This window comes from Canis lupus, chromosome 37 (assembly GCF_011100685.1).
Source record: "Canis lupus familiaris isolate Mischka breed German Shepherd chromosome 37, alternate assembly UU_Cfam_GSD_1.0, whole genome shotgun sequence".
NCBI classification, from domain to species: Eukaryota; Metazoa; Chordata; class Mammalia; order Carnivora; family Canidae; genus Canis; species Canis lupus.
Window position 1 is genome coordinate 13,176,093 of NC_049258.1, and position 13,756 is coordinate 13,189,848.

The following is a 13,756-nucleotide window of genomic DNA, read 5'->3' on the forward strand; positions in this document are numbered from 1 at the left end:
TCTAAAAGGTATCTCTACCTATATATCCGTGTTTTTATTCACATGGCACAACTAATCTTTTTGAAACATGGGAGTGTGGTGTGGTGGTTAAACAGGACAGACCTTGGAGTGAGACTAGCTGAGTGCAAATTCTGCTTCTGGTATTTATTTCCTTCATGCCTTTGGGCAGTGTACTGTACCTGCACCTTACTGTTACAATTTCCCTTTTACAATTAAAACAACTAGCCCAGTGGGTTGTTTTGAGAATTCAGTGAGTAGTATATGTAATGCCCTAAAATGTGTTGGGATAAAATGGTCTCTATTATTGTTGCTGTTAGCATTTTTATGGCAAGGCATTCAAGCCCTACCATGCTCTGTTGCACCTTTTATTTCCAACCTCATTGCCTAGGACTGTTCCTGTAATCCATGTTGCAGCCTCATTCAGCTCTCTTCTGTGCCATCTGCCTGTCTTCCCGTGTTTTCCATCTTGACTGCTGCTCATGCTGTCATCTGTCAATGGTAAGCTGACTTCTGTCCCCCTCTTCTTTAGAAAGTGGTTTTACTCCAGGGCTTTAGAAGCTTTCCAATCAATGGAAACCAGAATTTTGTACTTTATTCCATGACCCAAACGTGGCTCTGTTCGGTCCCTCTGATTCTCCAGTATACTCACGGCAATACTGCCTACTGCCCTCCCAAACTTTGGCCTTTGCATTTCCCACAGGAGTAGCACGGTTCTGTGCCTTACATGTTGGTGTTTAAAATTAGGTGTGGTATCAGGAAAGCTCAGGTTATGCTGCAGTAACAAACAGTCTGGGTTTCAGTGGCTTAGAATAACTGTCTTATTGGTCATGCCATCAGCCTGGGATGGGTCATAGGAGATCTGCTCATTTCATCATTTGGGGCCCCAGCTGATGGAGACTTCATCCTATAGCATGTTTCCATGATTATAGAAAGTCAGTGGAGATATAAATCAATGCACTGGCTCTTATAACTTCTGCACAGGGGGGCACGTGTTACTTATGCTCACATTTCTATAGCCAGTTACATGTCAAACCTGAGTTCAAGTGGGTGGTAAAGAGTGATTCTCAGGATCACATGTTCTCAGTATAAGAACAACTTATGAACAAGCTCCAGTGGCTACCACAGATGACTCCCTGGCTTCATTACCTATTCCTGTAAGATGCTGCTAGGTTAATAGGACCAAATTGCTATGAAAGCTTCACCTGTGTGTACCTCAAAAGGGTATAGCATTCAATTTGGGTGATTCCATAGGCTGTCGCTCAGCTCTCCTTTGGATGCTGTTTTAAAGAAAAAAAAAACAAAAAATCATGCAGTAGCAGTTATATTGTGTTTATGGTTTTTCTTAGAAATATTAAAGCCTCAAATAGTCTCTTTCATATATTTCTCTTAAAAAAAAAAAAAAAGACCTTCTTTTACCCTTGTGGGAGCGCTGACTTCCATCTTGTTAACACTTGCCCAGTGACCTTCCTCAGGACTATGTGTTTCAGGCTCCAAGGAGGTTAAATGTATGTTCTGACCGGAGTGTGGGAAGCCCTATTTCTGATCTCTAAAGTGGTGCACAGAAGGCCCCACTTTAGATAACTAGTAGCGATGACTGGTGCACAGAAGGCCCCATTTTATATAACGAGCAGAAATGACGGCTCACTGAAGGCCCCCACTTTAGATAACTAGTAGAGATCATCTACTAGTTAGCAAGACCCAGGAGTCAACTCTAGTATGTTAGAACTCACACCAGGTGACCATAAAATAGGCTCCTGGGCAAAGTCCCCTTCATTTTGGAGGTTTACTAAATTGAGCATGTTTAGTAACAAAGTGATAATGATCTTAGCAAGTTGGAGAGAGAGTCTATAAACCTAATTTTCAGTAACTCAAATTTAAGATAGTAACCAGAAGGAAACTATAGCAGATGCTGACAACCACATACATGAAAGATTACGTTTATTAAATGCAACAGTTGGGACATTTTTTGTTCCTATACAGTCACCCATATGAAGGCCCACCAAAGAACTTTGCTTTAAGGAGTTCTAAGAAGTAGAGACTCGAGGGAAGCCCATAAAGGTTAGGGAATAACTGGAAAGGGGGTTGGCACATAGAGGAACTAGGGTCCTAATTGGTTGAATATATCAGCGGAGTAGAGCTTCTGTTAACATTTTAAGTTGGCAACATTCTCCCAAGGACCAGAAATCACTGCTTGTGTAGCTACTTGTCATCTGTGAAAGGTATGGAAAAATAGGCTAAGGAAGGGCAGAAAATTATAAAGTGAATCAAATAATACAGTGGCAGCAAAGGATTTGAGAACCAAGGGAATGAAGGATATGGGAGTGGCTGTACCTGTGAGGGTGTTCAGCTGTTTGGAGTCCCCAGAGAACTGAAGTGAACGGTGTGGTCTCCCATTCCTGAGCGGGGAATAACTCTTCATTAATTGCTTAGTGTTCTATTCCTTAGGAGTTGTAGGTAGCTGAATTCAGTGGCAGATGAAGTGGTTAATGTGAACTGTAACCTAGTAATGTAAACTTTCATCACATGAAAGCCGGGTATTTTTTTTTTTTTTTAAGACCTGGACCCCTTTGACACTTGGGACGTGTATTAACCCCCTGTCTGTGTGTGTGTGTGCCATATGCTTCATTCTGGAGTCTTAGGAGGACTCTCTGTTTAGAATCCTTACAGCACAGGCAAGGGGAAGTTTGTAAACTAGTCTGTATCCCCAGCCATCAGCTACTTCATAGATATCTATCCCAAAGAGTGGATGTATTGGTGGTTTAAGACAGGCAATAGGGGGAATTTGTTTGTTTTTAATTTTAGGCATTTTAAACAGCACATGCTTGCGTATTTTAAAAATATTTGCTTTAACGCAACACTAAATATTGTAGGGGGCAAGGAAAGTTTACAGTAAAGCACATTTGCTTGGGGAGAAGGTTTCCATGGCTCTCCACTAGCTGTTATATGTTTACAGCCTGCAGAACTTTCACTCTGGCTTTGTTCCCAGGAAAGAAAGCTCTGCCCTTTCCCATTCTTCTACCCTTCGTGTATGTGGGCGGCTGTGCATCTCCTGGGGGAGGGCACTGGGAGTAAAGCTGAGCAGAGTAGTCCTTGGCTCCCAGAATCTCAAGCCAAGTGGAATTGTTCTGAGTTGGCTCGTCTTACTTTCTCATGGTTACGCCTGGAAAGAGGTGGGTTTTGGGCGTCATGTTTCCTGAAAGCATGAACTCTTTATTAGCACAAATAAATCAGTTCGTTGGCTCAGTAGATTTTGGGAGCCCTGGGAACATTAATAAATCCTTGCATAGGGATGTTGCTTACCTGGGAAATACTCCGATTATGATTCCCTGACTCGGACATCATCCGCTCAGTACTCCTCATGCTCCCTCTGACCCCCAAATCCCCAAATGCGTAACACATGTTTGCAAGATGATGATGATATTGAAGGTGAAAGGATTTCAATCTCTAATTTACACTTCTCAGAATAATAGAATGGTTTTAATGTGTCATGTTGTGGATGAAGGGGATGTTTGAAACTGATTTAAAATAAAAGTATGAGGCTGTGTACCTCAATCTGGCACTGTCTCCAGTTATGATGGAATAATGGTTCAGGTAATACCTTGCTATATTGCTCTGGAGTTAGGCTGCTTTTAAGATAAACCAGTTAAAAGTTATAATTTGTACTTCTGTTTCTAAAGTTAAATTTGAATGATTTTTTTTTTTTTTTTTTTTTTTTAGAGAGGGAGAGGGGGGAGTGCACTTGCGTGGGTTGGGGGCAGTGGGGCAGAGGGAGATCGGGAGAGAGAGAATCCCTAGCAGGCTCCATGCCCAGCGTGGAGCCTGACTCAGGGCTCAATGTAATGACCCTGAGATCATGACCTGAGCCAAAATCAAGAGTTGGACGTTTCACCAACTGAGCTACCCACGTCCCCCTGAATGACGTTTTTAAGATGTTTTCTTCCCTGGTAGGTGTTTGGATCTATTTAGAAAATTTTGATTTTGAAAATTAAGTCTGAGAGTGTCCAGGTAAAAAGCATCATGTATTTAACGTTAGCCTTTTTTTTAGTCACCCAAAACATTTTGCTGAATGTTTTGGAGTTGGCACGTGGCATCTATAAAGAATTAAAGTGCCATCTTGCTAAAAGATGATGAAATCTGGGTGCTAACATTTGCAACATGAAACTGAAAGAGATCATGTAAGTAGTTTATCCACATATTTCTGGCTTCTTGTTCTCTTGTCCTTTGTAGAGTCACTTTGATTGTTACTCCACTTCCCGACAGACTGTTTCTCTGAATAGGAAAAACTTGTCTTCCCCGCAGTGTCCTTAGAGCAAGAAATGGCTAGTTAGTTGGTCCAGTCTGTGTTTACTACAGCCCAGCAGTTTTATGTATTTATTTGCACAGCAGTATTGCTATCACATAAAACTTAATTGATAAATGCTTGAAAAATTGCTGTAAGATTTTTGAAGACCTCAATGTTATTTTACAGTTTACATCAAAGTGGCTGTTCAACATTGCATTTTCCAACTGCTTCATGGTGCCAGCCCTCCAGCAGCCAAGGGTAGAGCAGCACCTTGCCTGCCTGCCGGCAGAGTAATTCCACAGCCTGAGCAGGGAAGACTTAAGTAAGGACTTCCTTGCCCACGCTTTGATGCTCTGTAAACACAAAACAAAATTTTTATTTCTGGCTTCTAACCTGTTAGGAGAGTGGTTAGCTCAGTAGGAGCCAAAATGCATCAGAGATAAAAGGAAATAGGCTGGGGAGACTTTACTCCTGGGGCCAGGTGAGAAGTAGCTGGTGTCATTCTGAATGTGCTGCAGATGAAGAAATCCTTGTAGCCCTCTTAGGGTACCCATTTAGAAGCATCCTATTAAAATTTGCTACATAGTTAAAGCTGACATTTTGAACCCTGTCTGAGAAAGTGGGAAACCCTTGTCATGAATAATGCTATGTAGAGCAGTAGATTAGGACTTCTACCTTTTATCTTGCTTTCAATTCTAATGTGGCATTCCATTCTCTGTCATTTTAGTTAAAATGTTACTTGGGAAGGCAGAGGTCATTTGGAGATTGTGTTGTGGCATGTAAATAAAACTAACAGTCTTTGTTTTAAAGTTGTACTGCCTCTCTGTTCTTCATTCACACCGGTTCAAGACAGTTTAAAGATTTTTTTTCTTCGAACAGGATTATGATATGTATTCTATAAATCAAAATGAGGAAACCATTGAAACCGTCTTGTTTTTCATGTCTTTAATAGAGTTAACGGACAGATTAAGTTGGAAAAAGTCTGCAATTATTTTAAAACATGCTGATCAGCTTATTTTAATTTCATCTGCATGTATCACATGTAAAAAGCTTTGCAATATATGGGAAAAGGTAAATCTATGTATAAGTGCAAGCTTGCAGGACATAGCAAAAATGAATGAGTTTGTTTCTTTCAAGCCTATTACCTCTTAAACCAGGATCTTAGACGCCAATCATTGCAGTGGCTACAAAAGTAATTGGAGAAATAAACCCGTGCTGTTTGCATTTTAGACAGGGAGATTCTATTAACCTATGTGCTATTTCTGATTCTTGAAAGATGACATCTTCCTGTTTTACCCTTTTCTCATGTATAGGGGTGCGTATGGGGAAATGTAACACTATTTGGTAGTAGACTGCGTCATGCTTGCTGAGTGTTAGGGAGACACTGGGTTGCTCCTACTCAGCTTTGGTTGGTCGGTGCCTAAATGGAACATAGGCCGTCTCTGTCCGGATTTTTGCTTTTATAGGAGAAGATAACCAGAGTTCTTCTGCAGCCTCCCCCATTTGTACATGGCAAAGAACAGTAACAAGCTCTACACCCCAAACAGCATAGTTCTGCAGGTTGGCTCAGCCAGCTGCTGATTCCTGGTGAATTATTAGGTGGCTGTCTTTTCTTTCCAGTTATGTCTAGTTTAAAGCAAAAAAATGGACAGAAAATTTATTCACAGTTTCCAAGTGCATTTATTCAGTCTTAGCTTTTCAGAGCTAAGACTTTTAAGAGGATTTAAAAAACATTTGTCAAAAATTCATAAATTCCTGATTTCTTTGCAAAATAATTTAAAACTGTGTATAAAGTTAACTGTATATTCCTTTTCTGTTACCTGATATCACTTTGAATTTTTAAATTGTACTTTAAAACAAAGTAAGACATTCAAAACTATGTATTCCAAGGTTTTCAACAAATGTCAGCAATTTCATGCCCACTCCTTCTTACCTGTTAGTAGCAGCCACTTTCAACTTATTTATTTATTTTTTAAAGATTTTATTTATTTATTCATGATAGAGAGAGAGAGAGACAGAGACAGGCAGAGACACAGGCAGAGGGAGAAGCAGTCCTGACGTGGGACTCGATCTCGGGACTCCAGGATCGCGCCCCGGGCCAAAGGCAGGCGCTAAACCGCTGAGCCACCCAGGGATCCCCATCTTCTTTAAATGTTTCTTCTCATTTCTTAGCAATATGCTTGAATGATTTTTCTTGATTTTAAAATTTAATATGTTTTCACTTGATCTATTTGTAGACAATGATTTAGTTGTTTTTCACTTCTTTCATCTAGTTCACATCCCTTAGCACTTATCTCCATTCTTCCTGCTTCATTAGTTAAAATTTTGGTGAGATCAGCATTCAGGTTTTTTTTTTTTTATATATTGAAGTATAAAGACACAAAGTTCTATTAGTTTCAGGTGTACAGCATAGTGATTGGGAAAGCCTGTATGTTTTGGTATGCTCGCGCAGTGTAGCTAGCATCTGTCCCCATACATCACTGTTAGAGTACCATTGATTATAGTTCCTATGCTGTACCTTTTATCCCCGTTCACTTACTCATTCCATAACTGCAAGTCTGTATTCTCCACTTGCTTTCACTCATTCTGTCCATTTACCCATCCTCCACCCCTCTAGTAACCATCAGTTCTCTGTATTTATGGGTCTGTTTCTCCTTTTTGTTTATTTGTTTTGTTTTTAGATTCCACAAATACCACATGGTATTTGTCTTTCTCAGTATGACTTCTTTCAATTAGCCTAATATCCTCTAGGTCCATCCGTGTTGTTGCAGAAGGCAAGATCTTCCTCTTTTTTTTTATGGCTGAGTAAATTTTGTGTGAGTGTGTGTGAGCGCACGCGAGAAAGAGAGAGAGAGAGAGGGAGAGGAGAGAGAAAGGGAGAGAGAGAGGGAGGAGGAGGAAGGGAGAGGGAGGGAGGGAGGGAGAGAGGTATTTATACCACGTCTTTATCCATTATCTCTTAGTGGACACTTGAGCTACTTCCATATGTTGGCTACCATAAATAGTGCTGTAGTAAACATTGGGGTGCATATATCTTTTCAAATTAGTATTTTGTTTTCTTTGGGTAAATACCTAGTAGTGCAATTACTGGATCATATGGTATTTCTATTTTTGATTTTTTGAGGAACCTCCATACTGTTTTTCACAGTGGCTTGTACAACTTAACATTCCCATCAACACTACATGAGGATCTTGTTCTTCTTATCCTCACCAACACTTTTTTTTTTTTTTTTTTTGACTCTGGCTATTCAGACAGGTGTGAGTGAGGTGATCTCATTGTGTTGTTGATTTCTATATTCCGGATTAGTAATGTTGAGCATCTTTTCATGTACCTGTTTGCCATTGGTGTGTCATCTTTGGAAGGAATGTCTATTCAGGTCCCCTGCGCATCTTATTTTCCTGCCTATTTTTAAATAATGTTAAGGGGCACCTGGCTGCCTCAGTTGATAGAGCATGCAACTTTTGATGTTGGGGTTGTGAGTTTGAGCCCCACATTGGGTGCAGTGATTACTTAAATCTTTAAAAAAAAAAGCCTTATTGTTTCTTTGGTGTTAAGTTGTAGACGTTATTTATAGATTTTGGATATTAACCCCTTATACATCATTTGCAAATACCTTTTTGCAATCAGTAGGTTGCTTTTTTGTTTTGTTAATGGTTTCCTTCAATGTGCAAAGGCTCTTTATTTTGATAAATTTTTAATAGTTTATTTTTGCTTTTATTTTCCTTTCCTGAGGAGACCTACATAAAACAGTTCTGCTAAGGCTGATGCCAAATTGCTGCCTGTGTGGTTCCCTGCCCCCCCCCCTTCCAGGAATTTTATGGTTTCAAGTCTCACATTGAGGTCTTTAATGTATTTTGAGTTTCTTTTTTTGTGTATGGTGTAAAAATTGGTCCAATTTGCCTGGCAGCGTTTGTTGAAGAGATGGTCTTTTCTGCACTGTATGTTCTTGCCTCCTTTGTCATAGATTAATTGACCTTATAAGCATGGGTTTATTTCTGGGCTCTTTTCCAATGATCTATGTGTCTGTTTTTGTGCCAGTACCATACCATTTTGATTACCTCAGCTTTGTAGTGTATCTTGAAATCTGGGAGTGTGATACCTCCAGCTTTGCTCTTCTTAAGATTGCTTTGGCTATTCAGGGTCCTTTGTGGTTCCTTTAAAAAGTTTTTTTTTAAGTTTTTATATAAATTCCAGTTAGTTAGGGGCGCTTGGCTGGCTTAGAAGAGCATGTGGCTCTTGATTTCAGGGTTGTGAGTTTGAGTCCCATGTCGGGCATAAGGATGACTTTAATAATATTTTATTTATTTAATAATAAATAAACTTAAAAAATTAAATTCCGGTTAGTTGACATAGTATAATGTTAGTTTCAGGTGTACAATATGCAAATCTTAATATTTAGGTTTTACCAAATTTTAGCCACATACAATAAAGTTTTTCATTTGTACAAATATTTTATTTTCCTGGTTTTAATAATGGTTTCTCTTCTCAATATATTTCAAATACATCTAGCAGATTTTTGAGAAAGGATCTGTAAGAGATTTTTGGTTTTTGATAATTTGTCTGAAAATGTCTTTAGTCACACTTGATTATTAAGATCAAATTCTAGATTGAGGTCATTCTTCAGAATTTTGAAGAGTTTCTTTTGTCATTGTTTGTTTTCAGTGTTATTAAAGCCTCTATTTTACCCACTTTACACCTATAAACCTTTCCATTTTTTTCCCTTCCAATTATATGAAATTTCATAATGTCTGTGGTTTTTAAAAATCATTTATTATGCTGGCTCTAAGGGCATTTGCTAGAGCTTTTAGGTCTGTAGACATCCTTCAATTTTGAGAAACTATTTCTGTAACCTCATTCTGCCCCCCTCTCCCCAACCACTCCCCAACACACGCACATGCAGACACAATTTTTCAGGTATTCTTTCTGACTCTTCTGCATTTGGACTTCCTGAAGTACTCCTCTAAATTTCTTTATCTGTTTTTTTTTCTTTTCCTGTCTTTCTGTTCTACTCTCTGCGATGCTTTCTGAGATCTATTTTTCTTTTGAATTTATTTCTACCACCAAATTTTCCAGTTTATGAATGTTTTTAAGTATAGCTGTTTTTGCATGGATGCAGTATACTCATCTAAGGATATTAAAGTCTTTTTGAAGTTTTTTTTCTATTTACACTGTCTTTTCACAGGGATATTTATTTTTCATTTTTATTTGTGTTGGTCTTTGACCTTCATGTTAGAGGATTTCCACACATGTATGGTGAGCTTTACCACCTTTTCATATTTGAGAGAATCTATGTTCTTGCCTTATTGACTGGTAGTGTTTTTTCTCTGTAGGGTCATTCTGTGTCCCGTTGGGCCTCCTAAATGTCAGAGTCCATAGATTTGTTCTTTTTCCCTTCTACTGGTTCATTTTCCCATACAGCAGCAGTTTTTAGAACTTTGGTCTCATGGCTGTTTCACTTAATATTAAAAACTATTAAGGATGTAATGGACGAGTGCTGTTTGATAGAAATACAATGGAGGGGATCCCTGGGTGGCTCAGCAGTTTAGCGCCTGCCTTCGGCCCAGGCCCAGGGTGCGGTCCTGGAGTCCCAGGATCAAGTCCTGCATCTGGCTCCCTGCATGGAGCCTGCTTCTCCCTCTGTGTCTCTGCCTCTCTCTCTCTCTCTCTCTCTGTCTCATGAATAAATAAATTAAAAATCTTTAAAAAAATGAAAATAAAAAAAATGCAAGCTATAGATGTGGTTTTAAATTTCCTGGTAGCCACACTAAAAGATTGGGTTAAGTAAAATATATTAATTTCAATGATTCCAAAATACTGTTTTGACATGTAATCAAATATAAGAAGTTGATAAATTTTATGTTCTTTTTAATACAAAGTCTTTGAAATCCAGTGTATATTTTACATATAGAGCATATCTCAATTCAGACTGGTCATATTTCAAGAGTCCAGTAATCACACAAGACTAGTTACTTACTATCTACTACTATCTTATTGGCAGTGCAGCTATGGAACTATTGTTTATGTAGGTTGTATCTTGCAGTATTTATATACTTGAAACTAAGATAAAAAAATCATAAAAATAGTTACCTCATTTAAAAATGCAGTAGTAAACCCATTACATGTTAACAGAAATAGTTATTTTACGTGAAGGTTTTTTAAGACAATTTCATAAGTGACATTGTTTTACATTTTTGCAAATTATCATAATGTATAGCTTAATCGAAGACCCCCTAAGTCCTCATATCTATCATTGCTTTCGGTCTGTCGCAATATGCTGTTTGAAATAGAGGAAAAGGGCATCCCTGGGTGACTCAGCAGTTGGGCGTCTGCCTTCGGCCCAGGGCGTGATCCTGGAGTCTCGGGATCTAGTCCCATGTCGGGCTCCCTGCATGGGGCCTGCTTCTCCCTCTGTCTGTGTCTCTGCCCCTATCTCTCTCTCTCTCTCTCTCTCTCTCTCTCTGTCTCATGATTATATAAATAAAATCTTAAAAAAAAGAAAAAAATAGAGGAAGAAAATCTGTCCCATTCAGATATGTAGTTGGAAAATGGTGGAATATTTTAATACTCTTTTCATATAACTGTGGGTATTTTTTTTTTTTGATACTACACCAAAACTCAACAGGTGGTCTAGTTCTTAACAGTGGCAGTAGAATCTGAAATTCTATCAGTGGGCTTTTCAAATCCATTGGTTTGTCTTTCCCTTTGAAGGGATCTTAACCCATACACAGATTTGTAACATTTTTGAGATGCATTGGTTATTTGGACAATGCTGGTTGACTGAATTATGCCAACCTTCCAAATATTGACACATTTCATTATACTATGTCAAAATACCACATTTGCTTGTATTACTATTAGTCTTATCAGAAAAATCTTCAAGGATGAGAAACTATCAAGCCCATGGTGATAGATAGAACTTATCCCAAACCCTAAGTTTTGCTTGAAAGCTTGAATTTATCATTGGCAATAAGTACTGTCAATTGTTATTCTTGAAGTGATAGGCTCACTGTATTGATTATTTAGAAACTTTCTGCCAAATACCCAAGTCTGCATAACCATGGTTTCTCTATCAGACATTTTTTTTGAGGTGAAAATGGTGTTCCATGAAAAAAGGCCAGTGGTTCAGCATGCAAGGTAAAGAATAGTATGTGTCCTTTCCCTGGAGATCACACTCATTCTTTAGTGTGTAGCAGAAGTGCGATATATGTATATGTATATATATAATATATACACACACATATATACACACACACTTGTTGCATAGGATATTGAAAATATAGGTGATTCAAGATTTATTAATAATTTTTACTCCCTCAGGATCTTTTAAGTGAACTCAGTTTTTATTTTTTTTTATTTTTTATTTTTTATTTTTTTTTAAAGTGAACTCAGTTTTTAAAAAATTTCTGAATATGAAATGCCAAGGAGTATAGTGACTACTGTTGTGTGCCATTGTTTTGATTTTTGCTAAGAAAGGAGCAGCTTTTCCTACCCTTGATTTTGTACTATTAATGCAGATTCAACAGTGAAAATGGCAAATTATGTCAAAGTATTGAACATAGTTTCAGTTTTATGTCCTTTCTGCTCATCCCCAGTCTGTGGACCATACTTTGTAAGCTGTGGTCCTAGAGGCATTATCTGATCTTATTGCTTCAGAGGTAAAAAGCCTGGGCAACCAATGTCCAGGTTGGTTAGAGTAAGAAGTGGGCCAGGAGAAGCTTTACTCATTTTTAATGCAGCTTTTCACCTAATTTCTTAGTGTTTACTCTTGCTCAGCTGTTCTCCACATCCACAAAGTTCCTATCCCAAGTTCACAGGCTCCTTTGCTTTGTTTCTCCATAGAGTAAACCTCAAATTTTCCATTTAGGTTGGGAGACTTGATTGCCTATGAGGAGTATCAGCCAGTTCTCTTTTCATCTGTGGCCTCAATCTTAGGGACCTGGTGCCTTCAGGTCTGTCTTTGGTTTTTTGTTTGTTGGCTTCTTTCTAGACTGGCTCAGGTGTTTGCTATCTCTGCTCTAAGTCCAGATATTACCCTTGTACCTGCTTTCAACCTTCCATTTTGCTTCGCTATATCTCGTCTGTGGTGATTTGCACTTCTTGTGTGATTTATTTTAAGTTCCTTTATTAGGGGGGTTAGGCCTAGGAGAATTGCCAAGAGGAATGCATGCATTCAACTCAGGGTTATCTAGAAATCCTCTCCTTTTGGAGTTTGTCTTAGTATGTTCAGGCTGGCATAATAATACCATACACTGGGCAGACTATAAGCAATTTTCAGTTTGTTAGGCTGGAAAGTTCAATATCATGGCTCTAGCAGATTTCAGTATCGGGTGAGGGCCCTCTTCCTCACTGATGGCTGTCTTCAGTGTTCTCATGTGGTAGCAGCGGTGAGGGAACACTGTGAGGCCTCTTTTATAAGAGCACTAATCCTATTCCTGAATCTTCTTCCCTCATGACTTAGCCTCCTTCCAAAGCCTCCCTCTCCCAATACCATCACATTGGGCATGAGGTTTCAACTTATGATCTTTAGGTGGGGACACAGACATTCAATCAGTAATAGTTCAACTGGAGAAAATCTTGTGTACGGTTCCAAATCCCTACTTTTCTATGTGGGGAAGATACAATCCCCAAATACAATCCCAAATACAAATACAATCTTGTAGCACCCTACTTATTTTTGACATTTCCTTTGTATCTTTCACTTTTTTAGATAGCTTCTCAGCATCTTCATTATGTTCATTACATTTCAAATGTAAAAAATTTTCAGAAGAACGACAGCAGGTCAAGTATCTGATCTGTCCTGCTATCCCCTGTTAGAGCTCACTGCTTCCCATGCCTTTTCAGAAGTTTGTAGCTGTCATGATGAAGACACAGGACTTGAGGGGGATAATTGACCAGCAATTTCACTTTTGTTTTCCAATGTACCTTTAAATGTATTCCATGAGGATAGTTCTTCCCATGCCCTTGAATGAAATCCCAGTACTCTCCTAATCGACTCAAAGCAATAGAGTATATTCCTGTCAGTAGTTCATACAGTCTAGTATAATAGCCAGAAGTGAAAACTTTACTCAGCATTCACGGTTATGCCCTTCACCCAGCTCAGGTCTGCTCCAGGATGTCACTAGCAGGGGATGAAGGGTACTGCTAGCCTTTCTTCTCTTACCTCACTTGTATTACTCATTCCCCAGTTTACTCTCCAGTTCTCACAATGTCATTGCTGGTGTGTGGAGAGGGAGGGCTGGTAAGTAGAGCAGTGTATTTCCTACTGCCTGCTGGAACAAAGGAACACAAAATTATCTGTTAGTCCTGGATGTCAGAAGACAAATGTTGTCTCAATGGGCTAAACTCAAAGTGTGGCCAGAAGTGCTTTCTTTTCTGGGGGTTTTGGGGTAGTGTCCATTTAATTATCTTTTCCAGCTTGTAGAGACTGCCTGCATTCCCTAGCTCTTGGTGCCATCCTCCATTTTCAAAATCAT

The 13,756-nt window shown here is 38.8% G+C and overlaps 1 protein-coding gene across 4 annotated transcripts in view; it reads left to right on the forward strand.

The window, feature by feature from the left end:
• PARD3B (par-3 family cell polarity regulator beta) overlaps positions 1-13,756 on the forward strand; it is a 980,882-nt gene that overhangs the window by 65,050 nt on the left and 902,076 nt on the right. Inside the window, exon 1 of one of the 4 annotated variants that reach the window (XM_038585494.1) lies at positions 387-498. The exons of the other annotated variants lie outside the window; for them this stretch is intronic. Within the exon in view, the coding sequence (XP_038441422.1) occupies positions 406-498 (93 nt within the window). The 5' untranslated portion in view covers positions 387-405. Of the gene's footprint in view, positions 1-386; positions 499-13,756 lie in introns of those variants that run through there. 4 annotated transcript variants of the gene reach the window in all.